Below are 17973 nucleotides of genomic sequence, written 5' to 3'. Positions count from 1 at the left end.
GGATGTGTCAACAAAGTATATGACTTTAACACTACACATTAAAACATTTGTTTTAATGTTGGCTTCTTTTAATCCTGATCCTTCCCTAACCAAGTAGCCTAGGGAGTGCACATGTTGACTAACTTTTCTAGTATTTCCATTTCATGCTACCTAATACTTTACTCCACTACATTTCAGTGGCAAACATTCCGTTCTCCATCACACTATCTGACGCTCTAGTTTCTAGTTCTTATAGAGTTTTTGTAAAGCTTAGTTATTTTATGAAGTATAATACCTATTTACAGATTAAACTCACATGTATATTTAAAAACTGTGAAATTATATTTAGACATTTGTGTTAATCTAATAACATTAGTTTTAATAGCCTACTTTTTCACAGAGGCAATATAATACTTACAGTACACATACTTACAGGGAGACACCCAGGTTAATATGATTTTTTTTTAAAAAAAGGATAAAACAATTCCACTCTCCCAGTAGATTACTTAGAAGAATTGTTGTTTAAAGAGTTTTTTAGAAATGTGTAATTGTTTAATTATGTTAATTAGGCTTACATTATTAAACATGTGGCATTTGTCATACATTTCAATAACAGAAACCTGTACATTCGGCAAAGGCAGGTTTACTTTTTTTTTTTACATTCTAGTTTTTTTTACAAGTTTATTTGTCTCCATTTATTACCCCATAAAGGAGAACATACTGTCCAAAACAGCCATTTAAAAAAATCTATTTCTCCATGTTTTTAGGAATAAAAGATAAATGAATAAGATTATGAATTAAATATGAAGAAGCCCTTCTGTGAAAGAAATCAGATAAGAACAATTGAACTCATTCAAAATACAATATGTGCCTCTGAGATTAAGTGAAGAAGCTACTGGCACATAATATACTCAGTACTTGAGTACATGTACTTTCCAAAAACTGTTTGTAACTATTGTTTCCTGCAGTCTAGATGTAGTTGTAACTTTCCATATATTTTCTGGGAATGTAGCAAAAGTAGGGTTGCAAAGGGGCGGAAAGTTTCCGGTACATTTCCGGAAAGTTTCCGGAAGGTTTCCATGGAAAGTTAAGCTGGGGAATTTTGGAAATATTCGATACAAAATTAAACAAAAAACATAACATTTCAACAGATTTTTAAAAAAAAATTTTTTTTTAAGTAGAACAGAACAAGTTTTAATTATTTTATTGAACAATTATTTGTTTCATTGAAGAACAAAAACAGGAATGTTGAGTTAAATGTTACTCATCCCCCCCCAACCCCACTCATTAAAAAATGAACAAAAATGCACCCCCCATCCAAAAATCCCCACAAAGTCCCATTCAAAATGTTAAATGAAAAGAGCCCTTCTCCCTCCAAAAAGTCCCATTAAACATGCAAATCTTCCTTCAAGCAATCCTCTGCATTTTTTACCCTTTCAGTCAACGGGCTCTTCCTGGGCCTCATCAACATCCAACTCTTCCTCTTCCTCTTCAGTGTCACTGTCCAGCCTTGTTGAGGATGGCTGTGTCAGGCTCAGAGAGCCTTAGGTTTGCCCGAATGCCCACCACTTTTTCCACTCTCACATTAGTGAGCCTGTTGCGAACCTTTGTGTGGTCTCAATAGCCATGCAGTAAGCAGTGTGCTATGGCATGGATATTCAAGTGTACTTGAATGGCATCTGTTTGTTTTAGTCAAGATTATGCTAAAATATACTTTCCCCAACTATATTTAAGTTCTCTAAGAAGAGCCAACCTTCAATTTTGAAAATTCCCAGTTTATTCCCATAAATTCCCGTTAATTCCCGTGGAAAGTTTCCATCTTTGAAAATTGCCGGAATTTTGCAACCCTAAGCAAAAGTAATACTTTTTGTTTCCACCATCTTCTTTGTTCCCTGACACTGAGGCGGTGTAATGAGTGGGTTCCAACACTAACACCAACATGCAGCAGTGTCTCCTGCACTGAGGTGACTCACTGTGATTGGTCCCTGATTCAGAGTGCTGACCAGCAGGGGGGGCTGCAGCTGCTCTCTTCATGTTTACCATATGTTGTTATGGACTGCACATGCTTCTTCTATCTTTCATTATAGGTGCAATATGGTGAAATATGGAAATCATGATTAAAGGGTGAAGGAAAATGATAGATAAGGATATGCAGAAAGAAATAGGAAAAAGGTATATCTGTCTGTACATCTTGGGAAACAATTTCACTACAAAGTGGTCCTACATGTTAGGTAAAGGTTTCCATCCTATCACTTGATCTTCGTATCAAATGAAGAAGTCAATTACATGGAAATATTTAAGGTAATATTTTTTTTGTCTTCAGAACTTTTAGTTGATGATGGCTTAAGAAGGAAACTCAATTTTGTAATTACTTTTATATATTTTACAACATAATTTGATTAATTAATGCTAGTCATATTTATAGTAGACAGTCACAAGGGAAATACTGTTTCAGTGCACTGTGCATTGTTATATATGTGCTTTCATTAGCAAGTTGTAACACAGGTGCTCCATACTGTATAAGACATGTGTAATACATCTCTTTGCAAGACAATACATTATTCGTTTGTAATTTATAACAAATATGTTTCCCATCTTTGCTTATTGTTTTTGTGATCAACTTTGCATTTGTTTCTATTTGCCCTTACAGAGGGACACACGTATACAACATGATGTCAACGATAATACAAAATCAGAAAGGAAAACATTCATAATGCTTGTTAGCAATCGTCTGAGTTCATCTGTTACACACAATTTAGCATAACAATTCATAATCTATACTTTTTTAAGCATTTTTAACAAAAGCAAATCACAGCTCTGAGATCATGGAAGGAAGATATCCATTGTTTGATAAATATAGCATGTGGGGGTTTCATTGTGTTATGAGAATCATTTTGGCTGAGGAAACCAGCGAAGAGCACCCTTTTGTGATGGTTTAATACATGGAAAGAGGAATCATCCTTCAGCAATAGAATGTTTGGGAGACATGTGAACTCCAATCATCTCTACAGTATGTCAATCACTTGTTTACAGAACTCTCTACCTGCAGTACATTCATACAACATGTGTACATATATACCAATAGTTACACAAAACACATATGGGGCGGATCATCCTCAGCTGCCAGCCCTTCCTTGTCCACATGTAAGATCTGTGTGTAATTGTGTATAATTGTTCTGTATCTTTGCTTATTGTTGAGAAAAACAACTCCACATGCTGTGTCCTCAGAAAGGCTGGTAAATTGCGGATTCATTCAGCAGCTTCTGTTCATTCAGCAGCGCGAGCACTGCAGCTAATTGGTTCGATCAGAGAGGGGAGGAGAGGAGGAGGAGGGGGGGGGGAGACAGCAGTGCAATCTTATGAATGAAACACAGTCGAGTGACGTCAATGGGGATCGCTTGACGCATGAAACACGTGGGCCGGGAGGACCGAGCTATAAGAGCCGAGCAGCCGCTGTCCGTGGTGCTGAAACCAGACGACCCGAGCAGCGGAACCCCGGGAGAGGAGGTGACCAAGCATCCGCGACAATAGTGAACACATTTAGCCACTTTAGCGCAAAAAAAACAACCACTGAAAGTGCAGAACAGCGGGTTCAGTGCATGACAGCGGGACTTCCAGGAGTGTGACGTGACCAGCAGGGAAGCTGGAATCCCCGCGCCGATCCCTCTGACTGCCAGTGAGTACAAACTTATTTTGCATTACTTTACTTTTGCTTCTGAACAGGGAAATATGTTGCTTTGGATGTGTTATTATTTATAATGAGATTATTTATGAAAATGTTAAACAACTCCGAAACGTCTGCTTTTTTCCCCCTTTTTTTTAGCGCAACCCTTCATTTTTTTTGAAAATTATAAAAATTGTTATTAAAAAAGTATCTGGTTATAATGATCAAAATGATGATGAATCACCTTTAGAAATATTTGTCAAAATACATTGTTATATTATATAATTATAAAAAATAGATAATTGATACATAAAAAAAAAAACTATTTTAAAGTTAATTGTTTATAGACTTGTATTCTACTTCGCATCAGATGAATTACACCCTGGGCATATTTCTTTATTTGTGGTCAGCAGAGGTGGCTGTTATCTTCATCATGTTCTTCCTCCTCCCCATCATCATCATCATCATCACCATCACCATCATCATCATCACAATTATCGTCATCTCCAGCCATTAAACGCTACTCGCCTTGCCAAAAATAACCCAGTAGAAAAACGAACGGTTCATGTGCTTTAAGGTCGTGAAAGTGAACATGAATACATTAAAAATGATAACACAGACACTGTGACATTCCTATGTCGTGTCTAAAATGTCTGCACCTCTGACGTCCGTGCTGTTGGGGGTCTGGAGGTTACTGTTGGTGTGTGGGCTGTGGGGGGGGGGGGGTTGGCACTGCTGTTGACAGAAGTCTGGAGGTGGCTTTATATGCTGGCAGATTTTTCTTGATGATTGCCTCAGAAGCAGATTATAAATATTTGTTGTGTGACCTGCTAAACCAGATCTCTATACCTTCTGTAGTGAAGAAAACAGGGCAGATGCAGAGATGATCTGTTTCATGGAGGATGAGATAAGATCATCTGCTGCGTGTTTGCACATCACGCATCACAGCCACCTCCACTGCAGAACATGCGCCACCCAATCATCTCATTGGCCCTTCAAATGTTTGTTGTTTCACTGAAAAAAACATCGAAATTAAACTTGTTTTTGACATTTTCATGTTAAATCGTTTTTAAAATGCAGCCCATATTTCTGCAGCATCCCTGAAGTAACTGCAGCAAACAGTGGCTTGGTGCCATGCATGAATAACAACAGGTTATTATGGCGATGTAAGCGACCTGGAGCCAAACAGGGATATGTTAGACCTGTTTGTGCACTTATCCTAAAGTCGAGGTGTTGCCAATTGAAAAGAAGGAATGGTAACATACGTCACCTGTAGCCCTCCCCCTCCCCCCTCCCCCTCCCCCTCCCCGTATGTTTTCTCCTCCCTCCCTCCCCCCCTCCATTACATACGGCTGATCAGTCCCTATCGGCTGAATCCAATAGTGTTCAGTTTTTTAATGCGTGAAATATGACATGCAGTGGTGGAAAGTAACTAATTACATTTTCTCAAGTATTGTACTATTTTGTCATATACTGTAATTGTACTTGAGTATTTTTATTGAATGCTACTTCATACTTCTACTTCACTACATTTATTTAACACTCACAATTACTGTATTTAAAACACATGCTGATATGGTAGCCTATAGTGTAGTAAGTATACAGTTACTAATATACGCAGTATTTCAAGTATCTACATTTGGTCCACATTGCCAAACTAGAATACTAAAAGGATCTTATATGTATAAAAACAGGATAATATATTAAAAAAAGATCCAATCAACTTTTACTTTGTGTACTTTAAGTACATTTCTTTGCTAATACTAAGTAACATTTTGAAATTAGCCCTCTAACATTGTAGTGGAGTATTTTAAGACCATAATATTTGTACTTTTACTTAAGTAAAGGATCTGAGTACTTATATATGATATGATCGATTTTTTATTCAAGTTTGAGAAAAATTGAAATAAATCTGGGAAATGAAGAATCATTTATATTGTAGGTTTCCATATATCGTCTTAAGGGGCACATATTAGGAAAGCACCTCTAACACACTCTTCATCTCTACTCATCATTGTGATTTGCTGCAGGGTAAAAAGTCAGACATTGAAACTGATGACAGAAATGTTGTTTCTCCTCCAGGCAGTTCTGAGCCCCCCTTGCTGCTCACAGTGGACCCCGTTCTGACTGACCATGATCGGGTACCACACAGCCTCAAGTGCCCTTACCCTCCTTGTCCTCCTGACAGGGGCTTCCCTCCCCCGGCTGTCCACCCCCAGCCCCATCAACATCCCCGGAGACGTCGTTAACCCACATGGAGACCCTCCTCCTGGAAGGGAAGAGGAGAGGCGGTGGGTACAGAAAGAAGAGGCAGAGGAAGAAGAAGACGAGCTCTTTAAAGATGTGGATCCCAAAACACTAGCGGCGGTTTTACTGGAGGCACTAAATCGCTCACAAGTGGGGAGAAGAAGGGAGGGAGGGGAGCGCGATGGGATGAGAGAAGAGACAAACGCTGAGACGGGTGGAGTTAATAATGAGGACGAAGCGAGCAGAGAAGTGAGAATGATGGAGGGGACAGACAGAGACAGAGACGGAAGGAAGGAGTTAGAACTTCTGATGGCCGCACAGGGGAAGGAGCGGGGCAAACAGGAAGAAGAGGAGAGGAAGAGAGCTCAGGAGGAAGAGGAAAGGATGACAGAAAAGGTGACGAGTCGCACCACCAGTCAGACAGTCCCGGTCCAAACTGAGAAGCCCGCCAGTCCAGATGGAACAGGGCACAACAGTCAGGGGTCTCTCCCACAGAACCCGGACCAAGAGAGCAACGAGGACGAGCAGATCAGCCCCGAGGAGCTGAGGAACCTGGAGACCATGATGAAGCAATTCCCACGTCTGAACGCGGCCACCAAGAGGGAAGGAGAATCAGAGCAAGCCCAGAGAGAGAGCCGAGGTTACAGCAGCTACAACGACGTCATGCCGAGCCACAAAGGCAACGACCTCGCCATGTCCAAGAAGAAACTGAAATGGCAGGAAGAGACACAGAAAGCCATGAACTTCCCAACATTCAAGGCAGGCAACTTCATGGACGACTTTGAGGACAATAACGCTGGCAGTAATGCTGCACAGTCTAATGCTCCGTCTGACCAGGAGGCGATGGAAGGAGATGAGCCGGAGGAGGAGGACGAGGAGGAGGAGGAGGTTCTGAGTCCTGAGGAGGAGGAGGTCCAGGCTAAGGCGGAGCAGGAGGAGATGAGAAGGCAGGCGGCCGAGGCTCAGAAAGCCAAGATGGAGGAGGAGAAGTTGGCGGACATCGCCTCGGACATGCTGCTGCGCTACATGGTCAAACAGAACCACGGGAACAAGAAGTACCGCTCGTCTCTGTCCAACGCCGCCGAGGACAAGAGGTCCGACGAGGAGCAGGAAGTGACGGAGGAAGACGATATCGATCCCCAGACTATCGACAAGCTGATCGAGATCTCCAACAAACTCCACCTCCCCGCTGACGACGTGGTGGACATCATCAGTGACGTGGAGAAGAAGAAGAAGAAAGACGTGTCGCCGGAGACGCCGTCTCGATGGCAACGACCCCCAACTCCGCTGTCTTCGTCGTACTCATCGAACAACGCCTTTTCAGCACCACAGATTCCAACCGATCAATTCCCGGTTTCTAAGCAACCCTCTCCATCTGTCAATCGCCTGAAGAACTGGTTACAGGAGAACACGCAGACCACATCGCAAGATTTCTGGAGCAAACCTGCAAAGCCTCCGTTAGCCAATCCCAACCGCTGGCCCAAACCTCAGAAGTCGTACAAACAGGATCTTTGGCTCCAATCGCCCAAGCCGGTTTGGACTGGCTACCCTTCGTACCCCTACAAATACCCGTCCTACTACCAGAGGAAGCAGTACCCAGAGTACAACCCCGTCTATTACCCTCCTCCCCCCAGACCCAAACCCCGTTACTACCTCACCAAACCTGCCCTCAACCTCAACAACTACCTGAGTAACTCCGTGGACGACACCTACTCTTTCCCTCCCAGACGCCGGTACCACAGCTGGGTCCAGCCTCGGCTGAGGACCCCCCCCGCAGGCCCCCAGCAGAGGCCCTACTACAGCAGCTATCGCTTTCAGAACTACCCCAAGCCACGTTCCCCTCCCAGAATGCCCGTGATCCCTCCCCAACAGAAGTTCTATTACTCACCGGCGGCACCTGCAGCGGCGAGAAATGAAGATTTGTATATGGCTGCAAAGAAGCCAGACAGCAGTAACCGTGACGATCTGGAGAAATACATAGAGCAGATTCTCATGAGGAGACCAATGCTAGACTGAGAGGGTTGGGAAAAGAGCGGGAATCGGTTCAAAGAGGAGAGAGGGAAAGTATCTAGGATTTTGATTTGCTGGTTTTGTTTTACGTATGTCTCTTTCTCCTTTTTTAAATGGTTGCTATTTGGACAGGACATTCAGGAGGACTTTTTCCAGAGGTAGTCTGAATAAAATGTACCTTTTGTAGGAAAATGAAAAGAAAGAAAGACATCTACACTCCTCTGGGAAGAGGGGGACGGGATGAACGTCCCGTTGGGAAGCATGACTCAGCAAAGATTTGTATCATGCTAAAACACTTCATCCAAACTCCCGGCATGACAACATTCTCCATATGGACATTTTACAATGCCAACAAAGGAGGACGCTTAAATATGTTGTTACCTGTACCTTTAAAAAAACATATTGTTCACAGTCAAAGAGTCGGGAACATCAGAGGCAGTGGTGGATGCTGGGAAATGTTTGATGGCAACCAAACAGAGAATTTTGTGTATTTTTCTCAGGCAGGGAACTTTTAAAAATGAGTCATCTATACAGAATATTTCCCCTACACTAAATGTCCAAAACTATGTGGACCCCAAACATTCCAGCCATGTGTTAATCAGACACATTCAGAGCATTATGAAGTTCCAACGCCAATATTGTATGTCTCTGAGTACATGATAAAAGAAATCCGTAATCTGAGACGTCAATATCTGTTGACCTTGTGGACCAACAAGTGGTGGCCTAGCCATTGGCTGCTCGTGTCCTCCAACAAAACACTCACTATATCCTCATTTCCCTTAATTGGACCGAAGTCGCCCCAACCTGGATACACAGCGTGTCTGTATCAACTGGTGCACCTATTGTCTCTTAGAGATGACATTACATCATCATAACCTTGAAATGGCCTCTTGCCGGAGCCATTCACTATCTCATTGTTTTTAAAATGAATACATTTAATGCAAATGTGTCATTTTGTGTTATTTGTATAAAATTGCAGCAAAGCATTTCTGCAGAAACGCACCTTCTCTATATGTATACTCACACAGAGCTCTTTATAATGAAATATACCGCACCAAAAAGAATATTTCATACAAAGGGCTGCAGAAGCCACCCTACCATCACTATAATGGCTTGGATGACTCATACTTTTGCATAACTTCAATTACCTTGTTGCTATGGTGCCAAAGCCTGGCCAAAGTCTATATGGCATTTTGTGATGCCTTCAGAGGAGAATGCAGTGGTGAAGGCATACTGCTCTTTTTACTTAACACATGCATTTGAAAGGGTAAGGCTGGTGTTATTCCTTTATTCATCTATATCACCAAATGTGTTCCATATTTTCTTACTCCCCTACCCTGTTTGTATGTTTGTAGCACTCAGTTTACATTTGTGATATAGACAATCCGTAACCTTATCCTTTAAAGAAACCATCTATGGCTTTGATATAGGACCCCAAAGTTTCATTCAGCTAAATGAGACCATTTAGTGTCATCTTACCAATCAACATTTGTATTGACCATTATCAACTCAAAGAGTATTGTATTGGTCTTGTTGTCCACATGTTGCACAACCATCAATCATACATTTTATACATTTTGAAGTAGGAAGTTCTTGGGCTGATATTTGCTGCCTTACATGTCACTGTGACATTCTTAACATTATGCTTTCTTTCCCTCTTTTGTACCATTTGATATTGTCAATGAGATCAAGGATGTAATCACTTTTGTAATGGAAACTGGTGGGATGATAGAATTGGAGTTTATTGATCATTTTTAAAGCATGATAAAGGAATTGTTCTTGGATTGGACAGCGTTGTCAAAAAAGGTTTTTAACGTGCAGAAAAAGGAGATTGGACTGCTGACATTTCCTTTCTTGACTTACTGATAATCAGTAATCAATAAACACGTCCTTTTCTCCCGGTTTATCGGTTTTTCAAATGCGTCACTGGGAACAATAGCGGATGTTGCTCTTTGGTTTGTCCGTATTGTTGACCTTTGAGGCCATCTGTTGCTAAGGGATGAGCACATCTCAACATCATCGTTGCCATCCAAAACAGATTAACGGCATCGACAATCTCACACTGAAAGAAATGTCAACACGAGGCCATTAGTCAAAGAAGAGTTGAAGAGATGGAAGTAAAAACAAAGCCTTTTTATCATTTCTAACAATTTGTAGTTTTGTTATGAGAGAGGAGTTACAGACAGAGGAGTGAACAATGAAGCGACAGACCAGAGGCGAGGGTACAGTGTCTGCACGTTTATGTATACTTGCATCTAAAAATTGCTTCTTTGAAGACGTACAAGCATCAATGAAAAAAGTATAAAAAAATCAAAGATGACAGAAACAATGACGTCAGTGTACCTCAAAATGAGTCCTGTGTGCGGCGAGTGTTGTCCGTGATCTTTCTAGATGTACCTTGTTGTAACCATCGTGATAAACATGCGTTTGCTGGATGTAAATATGCGCATGTCAATGACTACTTTTGCTACACGTAAAGAAACAATAAAGTGAACTATTTTTAATACAAAATGCTTCATTGTGGACAATCATTGGATGGGTGGATTGATTGATGGATGGATTTTGAAGTGGAAGTAAAATGTAAATGTATATCTCTCCATATTTCTGCTTTTATATGTCAAGGTTTCTCTGATCATTCTGCCTGCTCAGAACGAAAGTGCTCAGAGCTTTAAAAAATGACCTTTTAAAAATGCAACAGCGGAGCAGAGTTGTCTGGAACTACTTTTTACAGAAAAATGGTCCCCATGAAAACTGATGATGGTGTGAGAGTTTACTGCCCAGAGTACCAGGGACCAACAAGATGCTGCAGTTGAGAGGACTTGAATGCGACATCACTTGTTGATATAATGTGACGGCCATTCAAATGTCTAAGCATGCATTCTGTAGATTTCTTTGCAAAGGAAACAGCTGTAAAGATGAACAGGAAAGTCATTGGTCCAAACTGTGATCAGCACAGATAAAAAACATGTAGCTATTATTTTGGAAGCAAGGTGAGTTAGTTACTCCTTTAATAAACACTATATTCAAGACAAAAACAATGATGCTCCGGTGCTTTCAGGAAAGTACACCATCTTCATGATAAATAAATCACATCTAGGGTTAAGAATGATAATCCCCTGTGTAGTCCTTGGGGGCCGATTATAGCACAGACAGTAATTAAAGGTGGGAGGGAGCAGAAGACAGGATTAGGCTTGCTTTGATACGTCATGCTGCTCAGGGGTGGGGGCCGTGTTCAGCAGGGTGATTAGATGTTGGAGCAGCCATCACAGGAGATGGTAATTGTGGGCTGCAGGGATGTGCGTACACCCACGCAGACCACCACAAATGCATGGCTGTCAAGGTTTGAGAAACACAACAACTATTGAAAGTCAAGGACTTCCACGGGCTGTCAATGGAGCTCCAGTAATTCAATCTCAGCACAGACACCATGAATGGATGCATTCACTTAGGTGGTTTGTGTGAGTGGCAGAGATGCACACACAGAAATGGTGTACAATGCAAACGTGTATTAAGTGATCAGTATTTTTGCTGAGGCATATTTAGGCTGCTGTGCAATGCAAAGGAAAGGCTGCTGGTAAAACAATGAAGAGAAGGTGGAGAAACAGAGAAGACAGAGAGGGTGCCAGATGACGGGGTGAGGAAAAAAGTAACACAGGGCTGGGCAGAGGCAGTGGGGGGGGGGGGGGGGGGGGTGAGGGATGAGATAAGGGAGGAGTGGAGTGGTTGATGGTTGCAGCTCTGCCAATGGAGAGGTGCAGTGATTCATGATGTCACGTGGTGAAGACTGTGTGACTCATCCACCAACATCATCATGCAGCCACTGCAGAGCACACACACACACACGGACACACACACACACACACACACACACACACACACACACACGGACACACACACACACACACACACACACACACACGGACACACACACACACACGGACACACACACACACACACACACACACACACACAAACACAGTGCACACATAAGACATATGTATGCATGCATGTACATAAAACAGTAAGATGATCAAACATATTCAATGAAGCAGCACGCTCATTAAAACACACACACACACACACACACACACACACACACACACACACACACACACACACACATACACACACATTGGACATACTGTTGTGGAAACCTTTAATAGCTCTCAGACATTCAGTGTATCCACACCAATACATGTAGCATAGATTTTTTGTATAACTTAAATATTCTCAGACGTAAACACTCTTTATGACGTCATGATGCAATTCATTGAAATCAATGGTAGCATGGCCGAGCGGTCTAATGCGCTGACTGTCAAAGAAGGGGAAGAAGGGGGGATAATAGAGAAAAGGGGAAAATGTGTGTCTTTTTAAAAACAATATCTACTTGAATTATGTATTTTTAGCTATCTGGGCTCACATGGGAAACTTTTCATGTTTTCCAATTACATGGACACGCCGCCGACGGGATTCGAACCCATGAACGGTGGAACTAATTAAATCTTCGTACCCGCGCCTCCAAAGAGACTGGAGCCTCCTAGCTGCCGCAGGTTCGGCTGTCTAATTTGGAGAAATGTTGAGAATATGGCCAATCAGAGAGCCAGCTCCAACATTGGTTAGCCAAAAGAGAGGCGAAGTCCCGCCCATCTACTTCCGACCCATGGGACCTTATTTCGGAAAAATGATGTATTGAAGTCAATGGGCCGAGAAAGATTATCTTTCAAACCCGTTTGAATTGTGCCACGAATTACACATATGATGTTTGTCAATCTTAAAAAATAATTTCCATGTCAAAAAAGTCACAGTTTGTCGTAAAACTGTTGAAATATAAGACTATGAAAAATAGGCAACTAGAAAGACTACAAATCCCAGAATCCTGGTCCCGCATGCTGGCTCTTACAGAACCGACTAACTAAATTGACAAACATCATATGTGTAATTCGTGGCACAATTCAAACGGGATTGAAAGATAATCTTTCTCTCTCCATTGACTTCAATGCATACTTTTTCCAAAATAAGGTCCCATGGAGGTCCCCCGGAAAGGGAGGGACTTCGCCTCTCTATGGCAGTGCCAGCTCCATAATTTGCCGGCCAATCACGTCCGCGGCTCCTACATTCGTCCAAAATTCGTCCATAATTTGACCAATCACGGCGGAGAAATGTTGGAGCAACGAAGGGGGCGTACATCGTAATAACATCGAGGACATCATTAAAGTTTACGAGTGGTTACAAACATGGTAAGTCTTATAACAGTGTTGTATATGATATGACTACAAGTGTATAGTTAATTCAAACTGTTGTGTCGTGTTGTCATATAGATTCATTCAACTATTATCCTTACAAACTCTCCGTTATCTGACCCCATTGTCAGATAACGGAGACGCTAACAAAGTTTACAAGTTTTTACGTTTTTATGAACATGGTGAGTCTTATTACAGTGTTGTATATGTTATGACTATACATTTATAGTTAATTCAAACTGTTGTATCGTGTTGTCATATAGATTACTAGGCCTTTATTTACATAGGCTACTTGCCCAAGAAGGTAGCTGACGCCAGCGCCATATACGGCTCTGGCTGACGCTAATCAAATGCTTTTCTAATTCATGATATTTTCAAACACACAATTTACTTTTTAGATAAAACCTCCAATGTAAAGGTCAAGTATATTTAACATTTATATTGTGTTTTTTGTTTTAATGCTTACCTTTCACTACAATGGACCAAACGTTTTTTATATGTTTTATAGGAACTACAAAACCATGTTATATACAATAAAATACATGTCATTAATTAGAAAATGCTATTTGTATCAAATAAATCATCAGGAAATGATTATTACATACACAAATGTGTCTGTGCCAGGGCCTGGTATTTTAGTAATACAATTAATACTACATTGTGTTTTATCAAAGCATGAAAACATGATATATGTTAGTCATAGTTTCGCATGTCCTCTATGAAATTAAATATTCAGAATCAAGAGCAGGTTATTATCCCCCCAATCATATCATTGGAAATGCACACTGTGTTAAAGGTCCCTAAATGTTTTCTTATACAAATATTTTATATGATTGCAATTAAGGTTCTTATGAGCTTGCTTTCAAACACATTGGAGAGGCTTTCAAGGCTTACTGCCAGAAAGATCTTTTTAACCCAAACAATAACTTTTTCACACACAATTTCTGGCATAAAGACCTGACAGCTTACTCCTCGTAAAAGTGTTTCACTTGATATATATGTTTCTGCAGCTATGTTGTTTCTATGCATTTAAAAATGTTCTCACATATATGACTCTAAAGGCAAGGCAAGGCAAGTTTATTTATATAGCACCTTTCAACACAAGGTAATTCAAAGTGCTTTACAAAAATGGAAGACATTTTAAAAATGGCATTTAAAGGAACAATTGAGGAAAGCAAAAGCACACAAGGCCATGTCGGACTCAGAGTGGATGTCCCGCCTGAGGAAGTTTGCCAGCACGGGGGCCTGGCCTGCAGGGGAGGGAAACAGGCCGGCTCCCAGGCAGAAGAAATGGTGTGAGCTGTATCAAAGGGTATGAGTATATTCATGGAACTATGTATTTTAGTACCTTTTTATTTACTGCACTAATGAAATGATTCATCCTTTTTTTTAACTCAATCAAATGCACAACTGCTATTTTCAGATTGAGAAGTGTCCAATGCAGGCACATGGACAGAAATCCTTGTTTGGCCAAGTGCGGCAGTGTACCTGTGGATTCCACCCTCAGAAGGTAACACTCTCAAGAACTAAATGAAAACCTCATGTTGTCTGTGCAAGTGTTTATTTGCATCCATATCATTAAACAAACTCATTACTGATCTATGTTCACTGTCATGGAACAACAGCCTGTCCACAGAGCTGTGGGACAGCAGAGTGCTGCATCTGGTCCGGTCCACAGAGCTGTGGGACAGCAGAGTGCTGCATCTGGTCCGGTCCACAGAGCTGTGGGACAGCAGACTGCTGCATCTGGTCCGGTCCACAGAGCTGTGGGGGCAGCAGACTGCTGCATCTGGTCCGGTCCACAGAGCTGTGGGGCAGCAGAGTGCTGCATCTGGTCCGGTCCACAGAGCTGTGGGACAGCAGAGTGCTGCATCTGGTCCGGTCCACAGAGCTGTGGGACAGCAGACTGCTGCATCTGGTCCGGTCCACAGAGCTGTGGGGCAGCAGACTGCTGCATCTGGTCCGGTCCACAGAGCTGTGGGACAGCAGAGTGCTGCATCTGGTCCGGTCCACAGAGCTGTGGGGCAGCAGACTGCTGCATCTGGTCCGGTCCACAGAGCTGTGGGGCAGCAGAGTGCTGCATCTGGTCCGGTCCACAGAGCTGTGGGACAGCAGAGTGCTGCATCTGGTCCGGTCCACAGAGCTGTGGGACAGCAGAGTGCTGCATCTGGTCCGGTCCACAGAGCTGTGGGGCAGCAGACTGCTGCATCTGGTCCGGTCCACAGAGCTGTGGGGCAGCAGACTGCTGCATCTGGTCCGGTCCACAGAGCTGTGGGACAGCAGACTGCTGCATCTGGTCCGGTCCACAGAGCTGTGGGACAGCAGAGTGCTGCATCTGGTCCGGTCCACAGAGCTGTGGGGCAGCAGAGTGCTGCATCTGGTCCGGTCCACAGAGCTGTGGGACAGCAGAGTGCTGCATCTGGTCCGGTCCACAGAGCTGTGGGGCAGCAGAGTGCTGCATCTGGTCCGGTCCACAGAGCTGTGGGACAGCAGAGTGCTGCATCTGGTCCGGTCCACAGAGCTGTGGGGCAGCAGAGTGCTGCATCTGGTCCGGTCCACAGAGCTGTGGGGCAGCAGAGTGCTGCATCTGGTCCGGTCCACAGAGCTGTGGGGCAGCAGAGTGCTGCATCTGGTCCGGTCCACAGAGCTGTGGGGCAGCAGAGTTCAGCAGGTACTGTCCAAGGCGCTGTGGGACACCAGCAGACTGCAGCAGAAGGACACCTGCGAACACCACTAAACTTGTCAATGGTATTTGTACAGTTATTTAGACTCATGTATTGACCATTAACATTTTAAGACAAATTATATTTTGACAGTATCCTCTCATGACATATTTGCTTGCTTTATTGCCTTTCAGTTTACAAAGTCAAGATGTGGTGGTGCACACGCTGCTCTTGCAAAGCCACATTTGAGTACAGCCAGACCCAGAAAGGCAACAGAGGTACATCGATTTTATTTTTTTAAATAACAGTTTAACTTAGATTATTTATACAATTGACTCATACTGAATGTTTTACAGACCCATGTCACGGACCCCACAGAAGCATCTACCAGCACTTACCCCACAGGAAGAAGCTTCAGCACTGCACCCAGCGTTGCTGTCTCAGTAAGTGATGATAAACTGACTTTTACAAATACAGAAAGCGTGTTTGTATTCCTTCACCATTTTTCCCAAATAGTATTAAGGGAATTAAAAGCCATTTTAATGTTTTATTAAATAATGTGTTACACATTTAATTCTGAAATGACAATTGAAAGCTAAAAACAAATAGTGTTTCCTTTAGAGCAGCCGAAAAATAACTTTGAATATTTTGAATGTAAATGCTATGATTTCTTTAAACACATGTCAGTATATTTCTTGCCTTTTACAGGCTGCACAGCCTCAGACAGCTTCAGTGCCTGTCCTCAGTCCCGGAGCAGTGAGTGCCACTGTGTCGGTAAGTCATTTCATATTTCATTTCATACTGTATAGAGCATCAGCAGTGTTTGTACCTGTGTTAAGGTTGCTCATGCTCTGTTGTTGTTAGTATCATTGAGTCATAATACACTATTTCTATGGCACTTTTCACAAATGAAATCCCCAAAAGTGCTTTTTAACAAGGGATCATATTTTAAATAATCATAAAACTGTGATAGAATGACAAATGTATGTACAATGAGAAGGGGAATTAAAACGGTGGAATATATACTACATATAATAGTGAAAAATAGATAAAACAAATGAAAAAGAAGATAAAAAACGATGAAATGCATTCTACAACTGGTCACACGTTATTTACAAGGTTTTTAACTTGACACTTGAAAAAAAAGAAAACAACGCTATGTGACAGACAAAAAATAAACATAATTGAAAGAGGAATTTTCAGTTCTTCAGAATGAGGGTCAGCTATGGAAAGACCCTCTACTCAGTAGCTGGCATTCATTCAAGTCCTTCAGGAAACTGTGGGATTTAAACACATTGCATTGACCCAACACGAAGAGATTTCATTTGTGAAAAGTGCCATAGAAATAGTGTATTATGACTCAATGATACTTTACTCAAGTGTACTTAAATATACATGTGATGTTGTACTTAACTTAAGTTTTTCCATTATGTATTCTTTAATTCTACTGCACTACATCTTTAGAGGTACATATTCTAAATGTTACCGCATGTATGAATGCAGGACTTTTACTTGTAATGTAGTATTTTAAGTCTGGTATAAGTACTTTCACTTAGGTAGACGATCTGAGTACTGCTTTCAAGAGTGAATGTTAATACTATTAAATGTTGTCATCATCACCATTACTAATGTGCTATCCTCCACAAACTGTCATTAAAACACTTACTGTACAACTGCTGTGCACCAGTTTTGTTTGTTCAGAGAAAAAATAAATAAGGAAATACTTTTTGAAAGATTTATTTAAAACACACCACAACGGTACAATAAATACAACAAAGACTTCAAATTTAGAAGTAATTTGATAAATACTGAGATTACTATTCTCAGCAAACTAATAATAAATAACTACAATTACAAATTACAATATAACTATACGTTTCCAGTATGAACTACATTACAAACAAATTATATTCAAGTAGTAACACTATTATTAGTTACAAAACAACTATTATACACAAGTAGATATTTACAAAACAACTACTATTTACAAGTATTGAGCATCGAGCATATAATGTTGGACGAATGTTGGGGCCACGAACGTAATTAGCCAAAGAATGTTGGGGCTCACATTCTCATTGGCCGAAGAAAGTTGGAGGTCGCATTCTCATATTCCCAACATTTGGGAGAAGTTGCGGTTTATGACGTCATGATGCCTTCAATTGAATTCAAC

At 41.6% G+C, this 17973-nt stretch overlaps 1 protein-coding gene across 1 annotated transcript; it reads left to right on the top strand.

Annotated features, from left to right (window-relative positions):
* Positions 1–3458: 3458 nt before the first annotated feature.
* Positions 3459–10406, top strand: vgf (VGF nerve growth factor inducible). The gene is made up of 2 exons (XM_034139661.1): positions 3459–3655; positions 5726–10406. The coding sequence occupies exon 2, from the start codon at positions 5777–5779 to the stop codon at positions 7904–7906; it is 2130 nt and encodes a 709-aa protein (XP_033995552.1). The 5' UTR covers positions 3459–3655; positions 5726–5776; the 3' UTR covers positions 7907–10406.
* The last annotated feature ends 7567 nt before the right edge of the window (positions 10407–17973 follow it).

Source organism: Trematomus bernacchii, unplaced genomic scaffold (assembly GCF_902827165.1).
Source record: "Trematomus bernacchii unplaced genomic scaffold, fTreBer1.1, whole genome shotgun sequence".
Classification (NCBI taxonomy): domain Eukaryota; kingdom Metazoa; phylum Chordata; class Actinopteri; order Perciformes; family Nototheniidae; genus Trematomus; species Trematomus bernacchii.
Note: the sequence above shows the minus strand (reverse complement) of the source record. Positions and strands in the feature narration are given on the sequence as shown.

What these genes read in the sequence shown, in the direction of transcription:
- vgf (XM_034139661.1), top strand. Translation starts at nt 5,777, where the DNA reads ATGATCGGGTACCACACAGCCTCAAGTGCCCTTACCCTCCTTGTCCTC.